At 44.3% G+C, this 14845-nt stretch overlaps 1 protein-coding gene across 2 annotated transcripts in view; it reads left to right on the top strand.

Moving 5' to 3' along the window:
- The window catches only part of ttll5 (tubulin tyrosine ligase-like family, member 5), a 451975-nt gene that overhangs the window by 191997 nt on the left and 245133 nt on the right, over positions 1-14845 (top strand). The window contains exons 20-25 of one of the 2 annotated variants that reach the window (XM_087989544.1): positions 3896-4050; positions 4653-4995; positions 5134-5254; positions 6465-6611; positions 9044-9138; positions 13770-13903. In XM_087989544.1, the coding sequence (XP_087845670.1) occupies positions 3896-4050; positions 4653-4995; positions 5134-5254; positions 6465-6611; positions 9044-9138; positions 13770-13903 (995 nt within the window). Of the gene's footprint in view, positions 1-3895; positions 4057-4652; positions 4996-5133; positions 5255-6464; positions 6612-9043; positions 9139-13769; positions 13904-14845 lie in introns of both variants that reach the window. The other variant, XM_087989543.1, reaches the window with a different exon arrangement.

Genomic DNA, 14845 nt, shown 5'->3' with positions numbered 1-14845 from the left:
ATTAGCCACCCTCCAATCCGCAGGAGCTGATCCTGAATCTATCGAACTCTGGAAAATAATCACCAACGCATCCACGATTTCTCGAGCCACCTCCTTCAGTACCCTGGGATGTAGACCATCAGGCCCCGGGGACTTATCAGCCTTCAGACCTAACAGTCTCTCCAACACCAATTCCTGGCAAATATAAATTCCCTTCAGTTCAGGTCCTTCAGCCACTGTTACCTCTGGGAGGTAATGTGCTGCTTCACCTGGAAGATGTGTCTGGGATCTTGGATCATGAAGAGGGAGGAAGTAATTGGGCAGGTGTTACACCTTCTGCAATTGTATGGGAAGGTGCTTTGGGAAAATGTTGGGAACAGAGGAGGCATGGACCAGAGTATCCCGGAGGGAATGGTTCCTGCAGAATGCTGACATGGAAAGGGAGCAGAGAGGAATATGTGTCTGGTTGATGAAGATGACAGAAATGGTGGCTTACAGTCCTTTGGGTGGGGAGGCTGGTGGAGTGCTAAGTGAGGACCAGGGAGACCCTGTCATTGTTATGGGTGGAAAGGCAAGGGAAGAGGTGAGGACAGAAGTGCAGAAGATGGGTCAGATATGTCTGAGAGCCCTGTCAGCCATGGTGGTGGGAATTCCTCAGTTGACAACAAACGCAGATCAAGGTCCCCTGTGGGAGGTGATATCATCAGAGTTAAACTTGGGAGAGTGTGATGGGCTGATTAAAGGAATGCAGGGTGTGAGGATGTACAATACCGGTCACTTTGGGAGCCGGTGGATTTGTGATGGATATTGGTGGCCAGTCCATCCCCAGAAATAGAAACAGAGATGTCATGGAAGGGAAGGGAGGAATTAGGGATGGACTAGATAAAGGTGAGAGCAGGTGGATCTTGGAAGGAACATTGATAGATTTTTCTAATTCTGGATGAGAGAGGGAAAAAGCACTGGTAATGTAATTGATCTACCAAAGCAAGAGTAGTGGCTGGGGCCAGAGTAGGACTGAAATAAGCAATGTACCACATACTGCACAGAGAGACAGTTATAACTGGGACCCATGTGGGTGCCCATGGTCATTTCTGTGACCTGGAGAAAGTGAGAGAGTTAAAGGAGGAATTGTTCAGGGTGAGGACGAGCTCGGCCGGGTGGAGCAGGGCGCTGGGAGGACGTTTAGTTCGGCCTTTTTTCCAGGAAGAAGCATAGAGCCCCGAGACCATCCTGATGGAGAATGGACGTAGAAAGGGACTGGACATCCATGGGAAAGAGGAGCAGCTGGAACCCGCAAACTGGAAATTCTGAAGCTGGTGTAAAGCATCAGAACAATTGTGGATGTAAATGAGAAGAGAAAAATCGACTGAGGTAGGAAGAGATGAGTTCTGTGGGGCAGGAGCAGGCGGAAACAATGGCTCTGCCCAGGCAGTCCTGTTTGCCTCCTTTGGGAAGGAGGTAGCAGGCTGTGCGGGGTTTGGGGGCCCTATAAGCTTGCGGGCTGTAACAGGAGATCACCGGATGAGATGAGGTTGGTGACTGTTATGGACACTGGTCCTCCAGGACATTCTGGTCCACTCCTCTTCTATCCCCGACATCTCCTCACATTCCCACGGCAACTTCCCTTGCAATCATAGAAGGTGTAACACCTGCCTGTTTACTTCCTCCCTCCTCCCTCCTTCATCTTTAAGGTGAAGCAGCAATTTACCTACACTTCATTCAATCAAGTCAACTGTACTTACTGTTTGCAGTGTGGTCTTCTCTACACTGGGGAGATGAAATGTATACTGGGTGCCTGCTTTACATAACAGCTATGCATTGTCCACAAAAATAACCCTGGGCTTCCATTTGCCTGCCACTTCAACACACCACCATGTTTCCACCCGAAGGTTTCTTTCACAGGTTGCTGCAGTGCTCCAGCAGATCTCAGCCTAAACTCGAAAAACTACTTCTCATTTCCTACTTGGGGATTCTATAGCCTCACGGATTCAATATCAAGTTCAATAACTTTTAGAGCCTGATTCCATCCTTCAATGATTTATTTTTACCCATACCTACACCCAATCCTATTGTGACATGACTTATCTTTAACACAGTCACCCTCTTTTTCCCACTCTTAACTCTTATCATCACTTATTCAGCTTTTCTTCTGTCCTGGCCTGCTATCCATTATCTCCTTGTTTACCTACCCCTTTCATATCTCTCTTTCTCTGTGTTTCATCTCTATCTACTCATCTCTCCCCTTCTCCCCCTCCATGTCCCCAAACGTTGTCTTCAGCATAAATACTATTTTTTCCAAGCTGCTGTCATTTCTGATGAAGAGTCATTGGACTTGAAACATTAAATCTGTTTTTTTCCTATAGACGTTACCAATTTCTGTTTTTATTTCAGATTTCCAGCATCTGCAGTTCTTTGTTTTATTTGCTCGATAAAATTTGCTAGACAAAAATTACTGGTTCAGAATCCTGGAATTCCCTCCCTAATGACATTGTGTGTCAACCCACAGCAGGTGGACTGCAGCAGTTCAAGTAGGCAGCTACCCCCATCTTCTCAAAGGGCAACTAGGGTCGGACAATAAATGCTGCACCAGCCATCAATGTCCGCAACCTACAAATTAATGAAATAAAAACAAATCTTACTGTGCAAATAATTGTGCTGATAACCAGTTTAGGATCATTAATCAGATCTGCAGTTTGATGTATTTGCATGTGATGGAAGCTATATGTATCAATAAATGGGGCCCTATTTCTTTCAGACTGAAAGAAGATGGACACACATGAATTTGTTTCTACTCAACAGCAGCTTAGTTCTGGGACAATGCCCTGACAAATCAGAGTCAACTTGCCTGTTTTAAAATACAATCAAAGTGTGGCAGTTAACTGTCAATCAGCATTAATTCTCTGGACCAATCAGAATCCACTTGCAAACAAAGTCAGGCTGTGCCAGGGCATAATAAATATGAAATAGATATTTGATATTGTCAATCAGATGCATATGTTATCATTTCACACATGTTATAAGAATGCTGATTATTGCTGTCCAATGCCCTGCAGTTGGTGCTGCTCTAATGCTAATCAGTAGCTCTGTGATGTTAATGTTATCAAAATGGTGGTTTGTAGCTCTGTAATATCGTAATCGTATTGCTGCAATAATTCTCATTAATAACTCTGTAATACTCTGCCGTGATTGCTGTAATAATGTTGGTTAATTGTTCTATAATAATGGGTGCCACGGTGGCACAGCAGTTAGTACTGCTGCCTCACAGCGCCAGAGACCTGGGTTCAATTCCCGCCTCAGGCAACTGTTTGTGTGGAGTTTGCACATTCTCCCCATGTCTGCGTGGGTTTTCTCCAGGTGCTCCGGTTTCCTCCCACAGTCCAAAAATGTGCAGGTTAGGTGAATTGGCCATGCTAAATTGCCCGTAGTGTTAGGTGAAGGTGTACATGTAGGGGAATGGGTCTGGGTGGGTTGCTCTTCAGAGGGTCGGTGTGGACTTGTTGGGCCGAAGGGCCTGTTTCCACACTGTAAGTAATCTAATCTAAAAAAAAATTCAGGTATTAGTGCTGTAATCTTGCTACTTAAGAGCCCTGTAATACTCTGGCAGTCCTGTAATAATGTCGATTGATTGCTCTGTGATACCATGATTATTCTGATTCTGCTTTGTAGATATTGTGTTATTAATTATACATTGTGTGAACTGAGAAGATGTCTCCCCAAGAGATGGAGATTCCTTATTACTGCCGATAGCGAGGGTCAGCATAGTTGTTTACTGACACAGGCTAGTTTGATTTGTTGTATTAAAGAGTTCAGAATTTTCTTCCTGAAAAGTAACACTGTCCATTTTATCAATACTCAATGTTTTTTATAGGATATGAATATTTCTGCATTTTTCTTTATCTACTCCCTTCCCTTTCAGTAATGGTGTAACGCAGAGCAATCACGGGCCCATCCGAACGGAGGTTTTACTTGTAGAGGCTCACAACCATGTTCAGCAATACGAGAGGAAACTGCTGTCACTGGAAGTGAGAAGGAAGCAGAACCAATCTGCTGCACAGACAGCAATGGGAAAAGGTGCTGGTTAGCTATCTATGTATCTGTGTGCAATTTGTAGCAAGACTCATTGACTGTCCCAGTAATGTCCCAATAATGTTCTACTACAATTGGTACACTGAGAGCAGCAGCTCCAGGAGAGGGAGGGGGACCCCGTACCCCAGTGAGGGTCAGCCCCTTCAGGAGAGGGAGGGAGACCCCATACCCCAGTGAGAGTCAGCCCTTTAGGAGAGGGAAGGGAGACCCCATACCCCAGTGAGAGTCAGCCCCTTCAGGAGAGGGAGGGGGACCCCGTACCCCAGTGAGAGTCAGCCCCTTCAGGAGAGGGAGGGGATCCCATACCCCAGTGAGAGTCAGCCCCTTCAGGAGATGGAGGGGGACCCCGTACCCCAGTGAGAGTCAGCCCCTTCAGGAGAGGGAGGGGGAACCCGTACCCCAGTGAGAGTCAGCCCCTTCAGGAGAGGGAGGGAGACCCCATACCCCAGAGATAGCCAGCCCCTTCAAGGGAGGAGAGGATAAACGGGCAAGAAAACATATAATACAAATCAAGTAGAAACATGCCTTTATTTGTCTTTGGGCTTCCACATCTCAGGTGAAACTTTGAGATCTGTTTAACATTTCAGGATCCTCGCACAAAGTTGCAGTTGCTTCTTCTGGTAGTGCTGGTTGTGAAGCTGAGGATGAAGGGGAGGAGGAAGCAGAGGATGATGAGGAAATATCAGAGGATGAAGCAGAAAATAGTGATCATACCTGCTCTGTCCAAGCTCTGGCTCAGGAACCAATCTCAAAAGGCTTGAGAGTCAATAATGAGGGAATGCAGGAACAACTCGAACTCACTGAGCGGGAGGTTGTTGGCAAACAGATGCTTGGTCAGGGGCAATCTTTGACTCAAACCAAAGAGGAAGAAAACAGCAAGCAACCAAAAGTTAACCTCCTTGAGATGATACAGCAAGGGGCCAATCTAAGGTTGGTGCTCAGTAGTAACCATGTCTGCATTGTTAGTGGTTTTTTAACATTGACAACAGTACTTTGGGTTTGAAGAATTGTGCCGGTTGTTGTATTACTGAATCTAATGCTGTGCTCCTCTTCAATCTGTTTCCACAGTAAGGTACAGGCACGCTTGGCCTTTGCGGCCTATCTGCAGCGTGTGCAGTTCCGGCTGCTCAGGGAGCGTCTCCATCAGAATGAACCCACCACACTTACTGACCAGGAGGAGGAGCAAATGGTAAACACATTGTGGCTGGTTCTGGGTTTATGTAAGAAGCTAAAAAAAAGGGACTGACCATGAGCATCATCTTAAGCAGAATATAAACATTTGAGTTTTAATCGAAATATAACTTCAGGATTCACATGAATGGTCAGACCAAGAATTTCTGTGTGCACCCAATGTTTATTGTTAGCCCGGAGATTATATCAGGAACAAAATCTCAGGGAATGGTTACATATTCAGCTTGACAGCATGGAGTTATATAATGCAGCAAGGCATACAGTGGTTCAGAGTAGTAAAGCGTCAACTGGTTAATGAACACCTTCTGAAGCTGCAGATTTACTTACCGCTTTGCTCATTGCCACCCTTCAGCTTTTTTCTTAGTGGTCGTCCGCAGCTCCCTTCTCTGTAATTTGTCCAGCCATCCACTCTTCCTGTCTGTAACGAGACAGCACATGTCTTGTGAATGTCTGATCCAAGCTCCACCACTTTCATACAACCCATAGGAATGGGGTGGGGGTGGGGGTGGTGGGTGGATGGGGGGAGCCATTCAGCCTCTTGAGCATTTTCCCCATTTACTTAGATTATGGCAGATCTTTACCTGAACTCACTTTCCCCTGTCTTTGATCTGGATTCCCTGCTCTCGTTATCTAAACACAAATTTATGACTCACTCACTCAGAGCTGAATGTTTGACTAGGCTCCCAGCACGATGGAAGTTATTGTTAGCAGTGCCATTGAGCAGCACCTGCTGACACTCACTTTGGCTTCTGGAAAGAGCACTCCCATGCTGTTTTCATCACAAACTTGGTTCAAACATGGATAAAAGAGCTGAATTCCAGAGGGGAAGGGAGAGAATGATTGCTCTTGCTATCAAGGCCAAATTGGAATCACTGGGACTCTGGGATAAGTTCTCCATTGGTTGAATTCCTAACTGTGTGTAAGAAGATATTTGCGGAGATCAGTCATCTCAAATGGTTTTGGGCAGAGTGTTCAGGGAATAAATCAACGAGGTAAAATGATTTCGAAGCTCCTTGGATGCTGCCTGAACTGCTGTGCTCTTCCAGCACCACTAATCCTGTTCAGGGAATGTCCGATCCTGATCCTAAGACACTCACGTTGGGGAAGGCAATGTTGCTTTAGAAACTTGTTTTAATGGTCGGCAAGTTTTTGCCAAAGAATGGTTGTGCCCTGGGTCCTAGTGACTGTGCCATCTTGTTCTCTGACAGGATCTGGTGGTCAGGTTTTTGAAGCGAGCAGCCAGTAATCTCCAGCAGTCGGTGATGGTGACATTGCCCAGTCGTCGCCTTCCGATCTCTGAGCGTCGACACATGCTGGCACAGCAACTCGGGGTCTTCATCCGCAGCTACAATAAGGTAAGGGTCAGGCAAACACAATCTTGAACTTAGAGTCTGGAAATGTGGGAGTTTGTGGATACCACTTTGGATCAGAGCAAAAACATTTGCAGTCTGGATGAGAGTGAGGGCTGCGGGGTGGATAAACCAACTGATAAGGACACTGTGGTACAGGAGACGATTCTACAGTAAGGAGGAATGTACTGGTAGCAGGGGACATCCTAGTGAGAGTGATTGATGTGATCTTTGCAGAAAAGAGCATGAGTCATAGAGCTGTACAACACGGAAACAGACCCTTCGGGCCCATCTGCTTCTGTAATTCTAGTCTTTTCAGCATCCCTATTTTAATCACTTAAATATTGGTGACTGTGCCTTCAGGTACCTCAGCCCAATAGTTAAATGGTTGAACCATTGTACCTTTCTTCACTTTCCCATTTTAAGGTATTCTTAAAACCCCTGTCTTTGCCTAAACCTTTGTTCATCTCCTTATATTATATTAGATTAGATTAGATCACCTACAGTGTGGAAACAGACCCTTCGGCCCAACAAGTCCACACCGACCCGCCAAAGCGCAACCCACCCATACCCCTACATTTACCCCTTTAACCTAACACTATTGCCAATTTAGCATGGCCAATTCACCTGACCCGCACATCTTTGTGACTGTGGGAGGAAACCGGAGCACCCGGAGGAAACCCACGGAGACACGGGGAGAACGTGCAAACTCCACACAGTCAGTCGCCTGAGTCGGGAATTGAACCCGGGTCTCTGGCGCTATGAGGCAGCAGTGCTAACCACTGTGCCACCATGCCGCCCACCATTTTTTTTTGTTTACAATGCTCTGAAACGTTTTGGAATGTTTTAATGCATTAAATTTCTGATCAAAATGCAAGTTTTTATTTTAGCTGGCATGGACCAGTTTAGGCTAAAGGGCCTGTCTCCTTGCTGTAGGACTCTGACTCTGTGACTCGAAGTCATTGTCATTATGATGCCAATCCCACTCCATGAGGCTGTGTTTGATAGTGACGAATTGGAGATTCCAAGACTGACCTCAACAGGTTCTCTTCTTGGATGTGGAAATCCAGGGATATGGAAGAAAGATGGGTATATTGAATTGAGATCAAGATACAAGACACAGACTCAATAGGCTAAGTGGCCTCCTCATCTTTCTACTATTATTAAATTGGCAACTGGCATTTTGTAGGGATTTATATGAAATTGCAAATAAGATGCCAACTAAGCAACTGATACAGTACGCTGAAGAATTCTCTGGCACTGTGCTTGCAGCAGATATTATACCCAGCACTAGAAGCACAATGACCCCTTACATTTACTACAATCTCTGAGGCAATCTCCTGGGTCCCATGTCCCTATGGAAACACACTGAGCAAACCTGTGCACAGCACACTGCTGAAGTCTAACCATTGCCTTCTTTGCTCTGTGAACAGCTCTCTGTGGGCCACGATGCATTACAGAGAAAACTCATGTTAATTCAACTGAAACTGGGAATCACAGACAGCACCACATGATTACTAATGCAGGGATTGGAAAAATGTCACTGTGGTGCAGTATGGGGCGCTCGCTTAAGCCACATTCCTGGAAAATAATAAAGCTCACTTTACTCAGAGTCTAAATGGAAATTGTTCCATGTCCCAGTGCTCATATCTCTTACCTTTCTCAACACCAAATTTACAAAATAATGTTTCACTAGAACTTCAAAAAAGTTCCAAAAGTATGATTCACTCTCATTCACTTTTTCTCTGTCTGATATTTTCTTTCTCCTTCACTTTCTCTCTCTTGTCTCTCTCTCTTGCTCTCTCAATTGGTAATTCTTTCTATTTACTATTTGTTCATTCTTTCCTTATTTCCTCTGAGACAGGCTGCAGGAGAGTTAGGGGAGGAGGCAAGCCAAGTTTTGTTTTGCCAGTTGTAATTAATGAAGGAAAGTTAAATTTACTTAGTACTTAATCATGTTTCTCAGACACCTGAGTTCTCAAATGTTTCAGACTTTAAAATGCAATTATAATTGTTATGTGCTTGAATGTAGCAACCATTGTTGAATCGCAAATTCACAGAAACAGCAGTAAGCTGAATACCAGTTAATCTGCTTCTGCATGTATGGCAAATGAAAGGAGCTTTGATCAGGTTACCAGCCAAATTCTGTTCATAAAATTCTGGAATGTTTTATGAGATGACAGATTAAATGGCCTATCGAACAACAAGTGCCTCTGATAGTGCAGCCCTCCATCAGCACTACAATGGAAGTGTCAACCTGGCTAACATGCTTAAGTTCTGGAGTGGGATTTGAACCTAACGCACTCTGAATGAAGGTGTGAGTGGGGAGAAAATACAGTGAAAAAAAAAGTTGTAGATTGTCTGCAGAAATAAGATGCAAAGTTGAATAATCATGCTACTGGGAGCTTGTCATACCAAATTCTGAAATTTAAATGCAGGAAACAGATCGAATGATTAAGAGAAGCCAGATGGATCCAAAGCCAGAGACCTGCATCCAACAGGAAGAATTCCAAGTATTTGTCAGTAAAGCCAGGTGAGAGAAATGGAAAATACATTACACTGATGTGGATAATGGGGACTTGGAAATGATTGCAGTCTCCTGATTCACAGGCTGCTCAACCCAAGGACTCTACATGGTGTGAGGGTGATGTCATTCACTTTTATCGTGCCGAGCCCAATGTGAGGTCATTCCTCAAATTCAACTCCAAGAAGATTCTTTTGTTTGTCTTTGGAGAGGGGATTTTGGAAAATATTGGGGCATGAAAATTATTACTTGAGAATCCTGAGATGAGGTTTAGGGTTAGGCTCTCTGTTCCTGCCTGTAGTCTGCTACTTTGATGTTGAGCTTCAGCCAACCTCAACAGAAGTCAAGAAGAAATATGATCTCTTGACCCAGTATCCTCATTCTTCAAAAGCTTCTGCTTGTTCAACCGTACCACTGTACGCCCAGTTCCACTGCTGCCCAGTCCAAGTCCACATCAGCCATTCCCACTCAGTGGCCCAGCCATATTTTCAAGAGATTGAAAAGCACAGAAAACACACTGTGATCATGATTCTTCAGAAGTGAAAAGATAATAACCTTCACCTTCATTCCAGTTTGTGCTCCTCACCTCTTTCAAGAGACTGTCCTCGGCTTCTTTGAATTTCTTGTTTTTATGGCCTGGATAAAAGCTAGATATTTGAGCATGGAGTGTGGGGGTTTTCAGGTTAAAAACATCAAACTTCCAGAACTTTAACGAGGAACTGGAATGAACAAAGAACAAAGAAAATTACAGCACCGGAACTGACCCTTCGGCCCTTGAGATCCTCTATCTAAACCTACCGCCTATTTTCTAAGGATCTGTATCCCTTTGCTCCTGCCCATTCATGTATCTGTCTAGATACATCTTAAATGACATTATTGTGCCCACCTCTACCATCTCCGCTGGCAATGCCTTCCAGGCACCCACCACCCTCTGCGTGAAGAACGTTCCATGCGTATCTCCCGAAACTTTTCCCCTCTCACTTTGAACTCGTGACACCTAGTAATTGAGTCCCCCACTCTGGGAAAAAGTTTCTTGCTATCCACCCTGTCTACACCTCTCATGATTTTGAAGGCCTCAGTCAGGTCCCCCCCTCAACCTCCTTCTTTCCAATGAAAATAATCCTAATCTACTCAACCTCTCCTCATAGCTAGCATACTCCATTACCAAGCAACATCCTGGTGAACCTCCTCTGCACCCTCTCCACGTCCCTTTGGTAATGTGGCGGCCAGAACTGTACGCAGTATTCCAAATATGACCGAACCAAAATCTTATACAAGTGTAACATGACCTGCCAACTCTTGTACTCAATATCCCGTCCGATGAAGGAAAGCATGCCGTATGCCTTCTTGACCACTCTACTGACCTGCATTGTCACCTTCAGGGAACAATGGACCTGAACACTCAGATCTCTCTGTATATCAATTTTCCCCAGGACTTTTTCATTTACTGTATAGTTCACTCTTGAATTGGACCTTCCAAAATGCATCTCTTTGCATTTGCCCGGATTGAACTCCATCTGCCATTTCTCTGCCGACCTCTCCAGTCTATCTATATTCTGCTGTATTCTCTGACAGTCCCCTTCACTATCTGCTACTCCGCCAATTTTAGTGTCATCTGCAAACTTGCTAATGAGGCAACCTACACCTTCCTCCAAATCATTTATATATATCACAAACAACAGTGGTCCCAGCACGGATCCCTATGGGACACCACTGGTCATAGGTCTCCTTTTTGAGAAACTCCCTTCCACTACAACTCTCTGTCTCCTGTTGCCCAGCCATTCTCTATCCATCTAGCTTGTGCACCCGGGACCCCATGCAACTTCACCTTCTTCATCAGCATACCATGGGGAACCTTATCAAACACCTTAGTAAAGTCCATGTATATGACATCTACAGCCCTTGCCTCATCAATCAACTTTGTCACCTCTTCAAAGAATTCTATTAGGTTTCTAAGACATGACCTTCCCTGCACACTATCACTGATAAGCCCATTTTCTTCCAAATGGGTATATATCCTATCCCACAGTATTTTCTCCAATAGCTTCCCTACAGCTGACATCAGGCTCACAGGTCTGTAATTACCTGGATTATCCCTGCTACCCTTCTTAAAAAAGGGACAACATTAACAATTCTCCAGTCTACTGGGACCTCCCCTGCGTTCATGGATGCTGCAAAGATATCTGTTAAAGCCCCAGCTACTTCCTCACTCACTTCCCTCAGTAACCTGGGGTAGATTCCATCTACCTTAATGCCTTTTAGAATATCCAACACTTCCTCCCTCCTTATGCTGACTTGACCTCGAATAATCAAAGATCTATCCCTAACCTCAACATCCTCCAGGACATTGGTTAGGCCACTGTTGGAATATTGCATGCAATTCTGGTCTCCTTCCTATCGGAAAGATGTTGTGAAACTTGAAAGGGTTCAGAAAAGATTTACAAGGATGTTGCCAGGGTTGGAGGATTTGAGCTATAGGGACAGGCTCAACAGGCTGGGGCTATTTTCCCTGGAGCGTCGGAGGCTGAGGGGTGACCTTTTAGAGGTTTACAAAATTTGAGGGGCATGAATAGGATAAATAGGCAAAGTCTTTTCTCTGGAAAAGTCCAGACTCCCCTGGGAGTCCAGAACTAGAGGACATAGGTTTAGGGTGAGAGGGGAAAGATATAAAAGAGACCTAAGGGGCAACGTTTTCGCACAGAGGGTGGTACATGTATGGAATGAGCTGCCAGAGGAAGTGGTGGAGGCTGGTACAATTGCAACATTTAAGAGGCATTTGCTTGGGTATATGAATAGGAAGGGTTTGGAGGGATATGGGCCAGGTGTTGGCAGATGGGACTAGATTGGGTTGGGATATCTGGTCGACATGGATGGGTTGGACCAAAGGGTCTGTTTCCATGCTGTACATCTCTATGACACTGTATCCCTCTCCTGGATGAATACTGATACAAGGTACTCATTTAGAATCTGACCTGTTTTCTCTGACTCCAACCCTTTCCCGAGTTACCTTCTTGCTCCTTATGTATGAATAAAAGGCTTTGGGGTTTTCCTTAACCCTGCTTGCTAAGGATATCTCTTGACCCCTTTAAGCCCTCTTAATTCCTTGTCTCAGATTGGTCCTACATTCCCGATATTCTTCCAAAGCTTCATCTGTCTTCAGTCACCTAGACCTCATGTACGTATCCTTTTTCCTCTGAGCTAGTTTCATAATTTCACCTGTCATCCATGGTTCCCTAATCTTGCCATTTCTATCTCTCATTTTCACAGGAACACATCTCTGCTGAACTCTAATCAACCTCTCTTTGAAACCCTCCCACATATGAAATGTGGATTTACCTTCAAACAGCTGCTCCCAATCTACATTCCCCAGTTCCTGTTGAATTTTGGTATAGTTGGCCTTTCCCCAATTTAGCACTTTTCCTTTAGGAACACTCTCGTCTTTGTCCATGAGTATTCTAAAAGTTATGGAATTCTGATCACTATTCCCAAAGTAATCCCCTATTGAAACTTTAACTACCTGGCCGGGCTCATTCCCCAACACCAGGTCCAGTGTGGTCCCTTCCTGAGTTAAACTATTTACATACTGCTCTGGGAAATCTTTACAATGCTCCTTACAATTTCTGCTCCATCTTGACCTCTAAATCTAAGTGAATCCCAATCAATGTTGGGAAAATTAAATCTCCTATCACCACCACCCTGTTACACCTACGTCTTTCTATGATCTCTCTACAGATTTGTACCTCTGTCTCACGTTCGTTGTTGGGAGGCCTGTAGTACAGTCTCAACAATTGTTACTTAGCGAAAGTGGGTCCTGCAGATGCTGGAGATTAGATTCAAGATTGGAGTAGTGCTGGAAAAGCACAGCGGGTCAGGCAACATTTGAGGAGCAGAAAAATCGACGTTTCAGGCAAAATCCCTTCATGTCATTCCTGATAAAGGGCTTTTGCTCGAAACATTGATTTTCCTGCTCCTCGGATGCTGCCTGCCCTGCTGTGCTTTTCCAGCACTAGTGTAATCTTGACTCAACATTGTTACCGCATCCTTCCTATTTCTGAGCTCTGCCCATATTACCTCACTGCTCGAGTCTTTCATAGTGCTCTCCTTCAGCACAGCTGTGGTATCTTGAGTTGGTGGTTGTAGATGGTTTTAAGTCATTGTAGGTTGTGGAGCAGTTTTGAAGAAAGTGCAATGATGGTCGAAGTAAGGCAGCAGCTGGTAACATAGAATTATCAAACAAGAGAACAGAGGAACTTAATCAACCCATTAAGCCCACTTCAGGAGGGGACTTAGATGAATATTCAGGAGCCGAGTTTGGAGAGGGTTAAATCGGACTGTGGTTCTCCTTATGTGAAGTTGAGGGGAAGATATGTTTTGCAGCATTTTATGTTTTTTTTAGTTCTGGAAAAACTCAGTAAGTCTGGCAGTATCTGTGGAGAAAAATCAGAGTTAATTTTCAAGTCCAGTTATCCTCCTCCTAAGTTCTGAAGAAGGGTCACTGGACCCGAAACATTACCTCTGATTTCACTGCACAGATGCTGCCAGACCTGCTGAGCTTTTCCAGAAATCTCTCTTTTTATTTCTGATTTCCAACATCTGCAGTTCTTTCAATTTTTTGTTCTAATGTTAAAACTAATTTTCAGTGAGAATGATCTGGAGGAACTGCTCACAACCTACACACGTAAAAACAAATCAGCCAGTGTCTTCCTGGGGACTCAAACCAGGAATGGGAACCAGAGCATCGGTATGCAGCAAAACAGCACCAAATCCACAAAAGGTAGGTATCCATCTGCAGCTGGCAAGTAAGAAATACATTACTAGCATTATTTAGCAGGGTCTCTTAACTCCGTTTATCTACAGAATATTACTTCCTGTTGTTGCATGTTTATGCAATACTTTTGTCAATATTTTCCTTCTTAAATTTATTCATAATTTCCTTTTTATAATGAGAATCACTTATGGAGTCATAGAGCTGTACAGCATGAAAACAGCCCCGTCAGACCAACTCCTCCAAGCCGACCAAATATCCTAAATTTACCTAGTCCAATTTGCCAGCATTTGGCCTATATCCCTCTACCCCTTCCTACTCATATACCCATCCAGATGCCTTATAAATGTTGTAATTGTATCCAACTTCACCACTTCCTCTGACAGCTCATTCCATACATGCACCACATTCTGCATGAAAAAGTTGCCCCTTATGTCTTTTTTAAATCTTTCCCCTCTCACCTTAAACCTATGCCTTCTAGCTTTGGACTCCCCTACCTTGAGGAAAAAGACCTTAGCTATTCACCCTATCTATGCCCCCCCCCCCACCATGATTTTATAAGGTCGCCCCTCAGCTTCTGGGAAAACGAATACTGATCATGTTATAACAGCAACCTTCCCCACAAAGCAACTCCAATATCCCAAATTGCATAGGCTTTGGTTTTTATCTAGACAAAGAAAAGATTTGCACTTATATACCTTTTTTCACAATCTCAGGACCTCTTAAAGTGATTTACAGTTAAGTCACTGTCTAAGTATATTGTGTACACCATTTAGGACTGAGATGAGGAGAAATTTCTTCACCCAGAGAGTGGTGACCCTGTGGATTTCTCGACCATGGAAAGCAGTCAAGGCCAAGATTTTGTCTCATTTCAAGAACGAGTTTGATAAGCACTTGGGACTAAAGGCATCAAAGGATATTGGGTAAAGCCAGAACAGACAGCTGAGTTGG

This window comes from Chiloscyllium plagiosum, unplaced genomic scaffold, assembly GCF_037043375.1.
Source record: "Chiloscyllium plagiosum isolate Xiang-an unplaced genomic scaffold, Cpla_swu_hap1 HiC_scaffold_8, whole genome shotgun sequence".
NCBI classification, from domain to species: domain Eukaryota; kingdom Metazoa; phylum Chordata; class Chondrichthyes; order Orectolobiformes; family Hemiscylliidae; genus Chiloscyllium; species Chiloscyllium plagiosum.
This window is presented reverse-complemented; position numbering and strand designations above follow the sequence as displayed.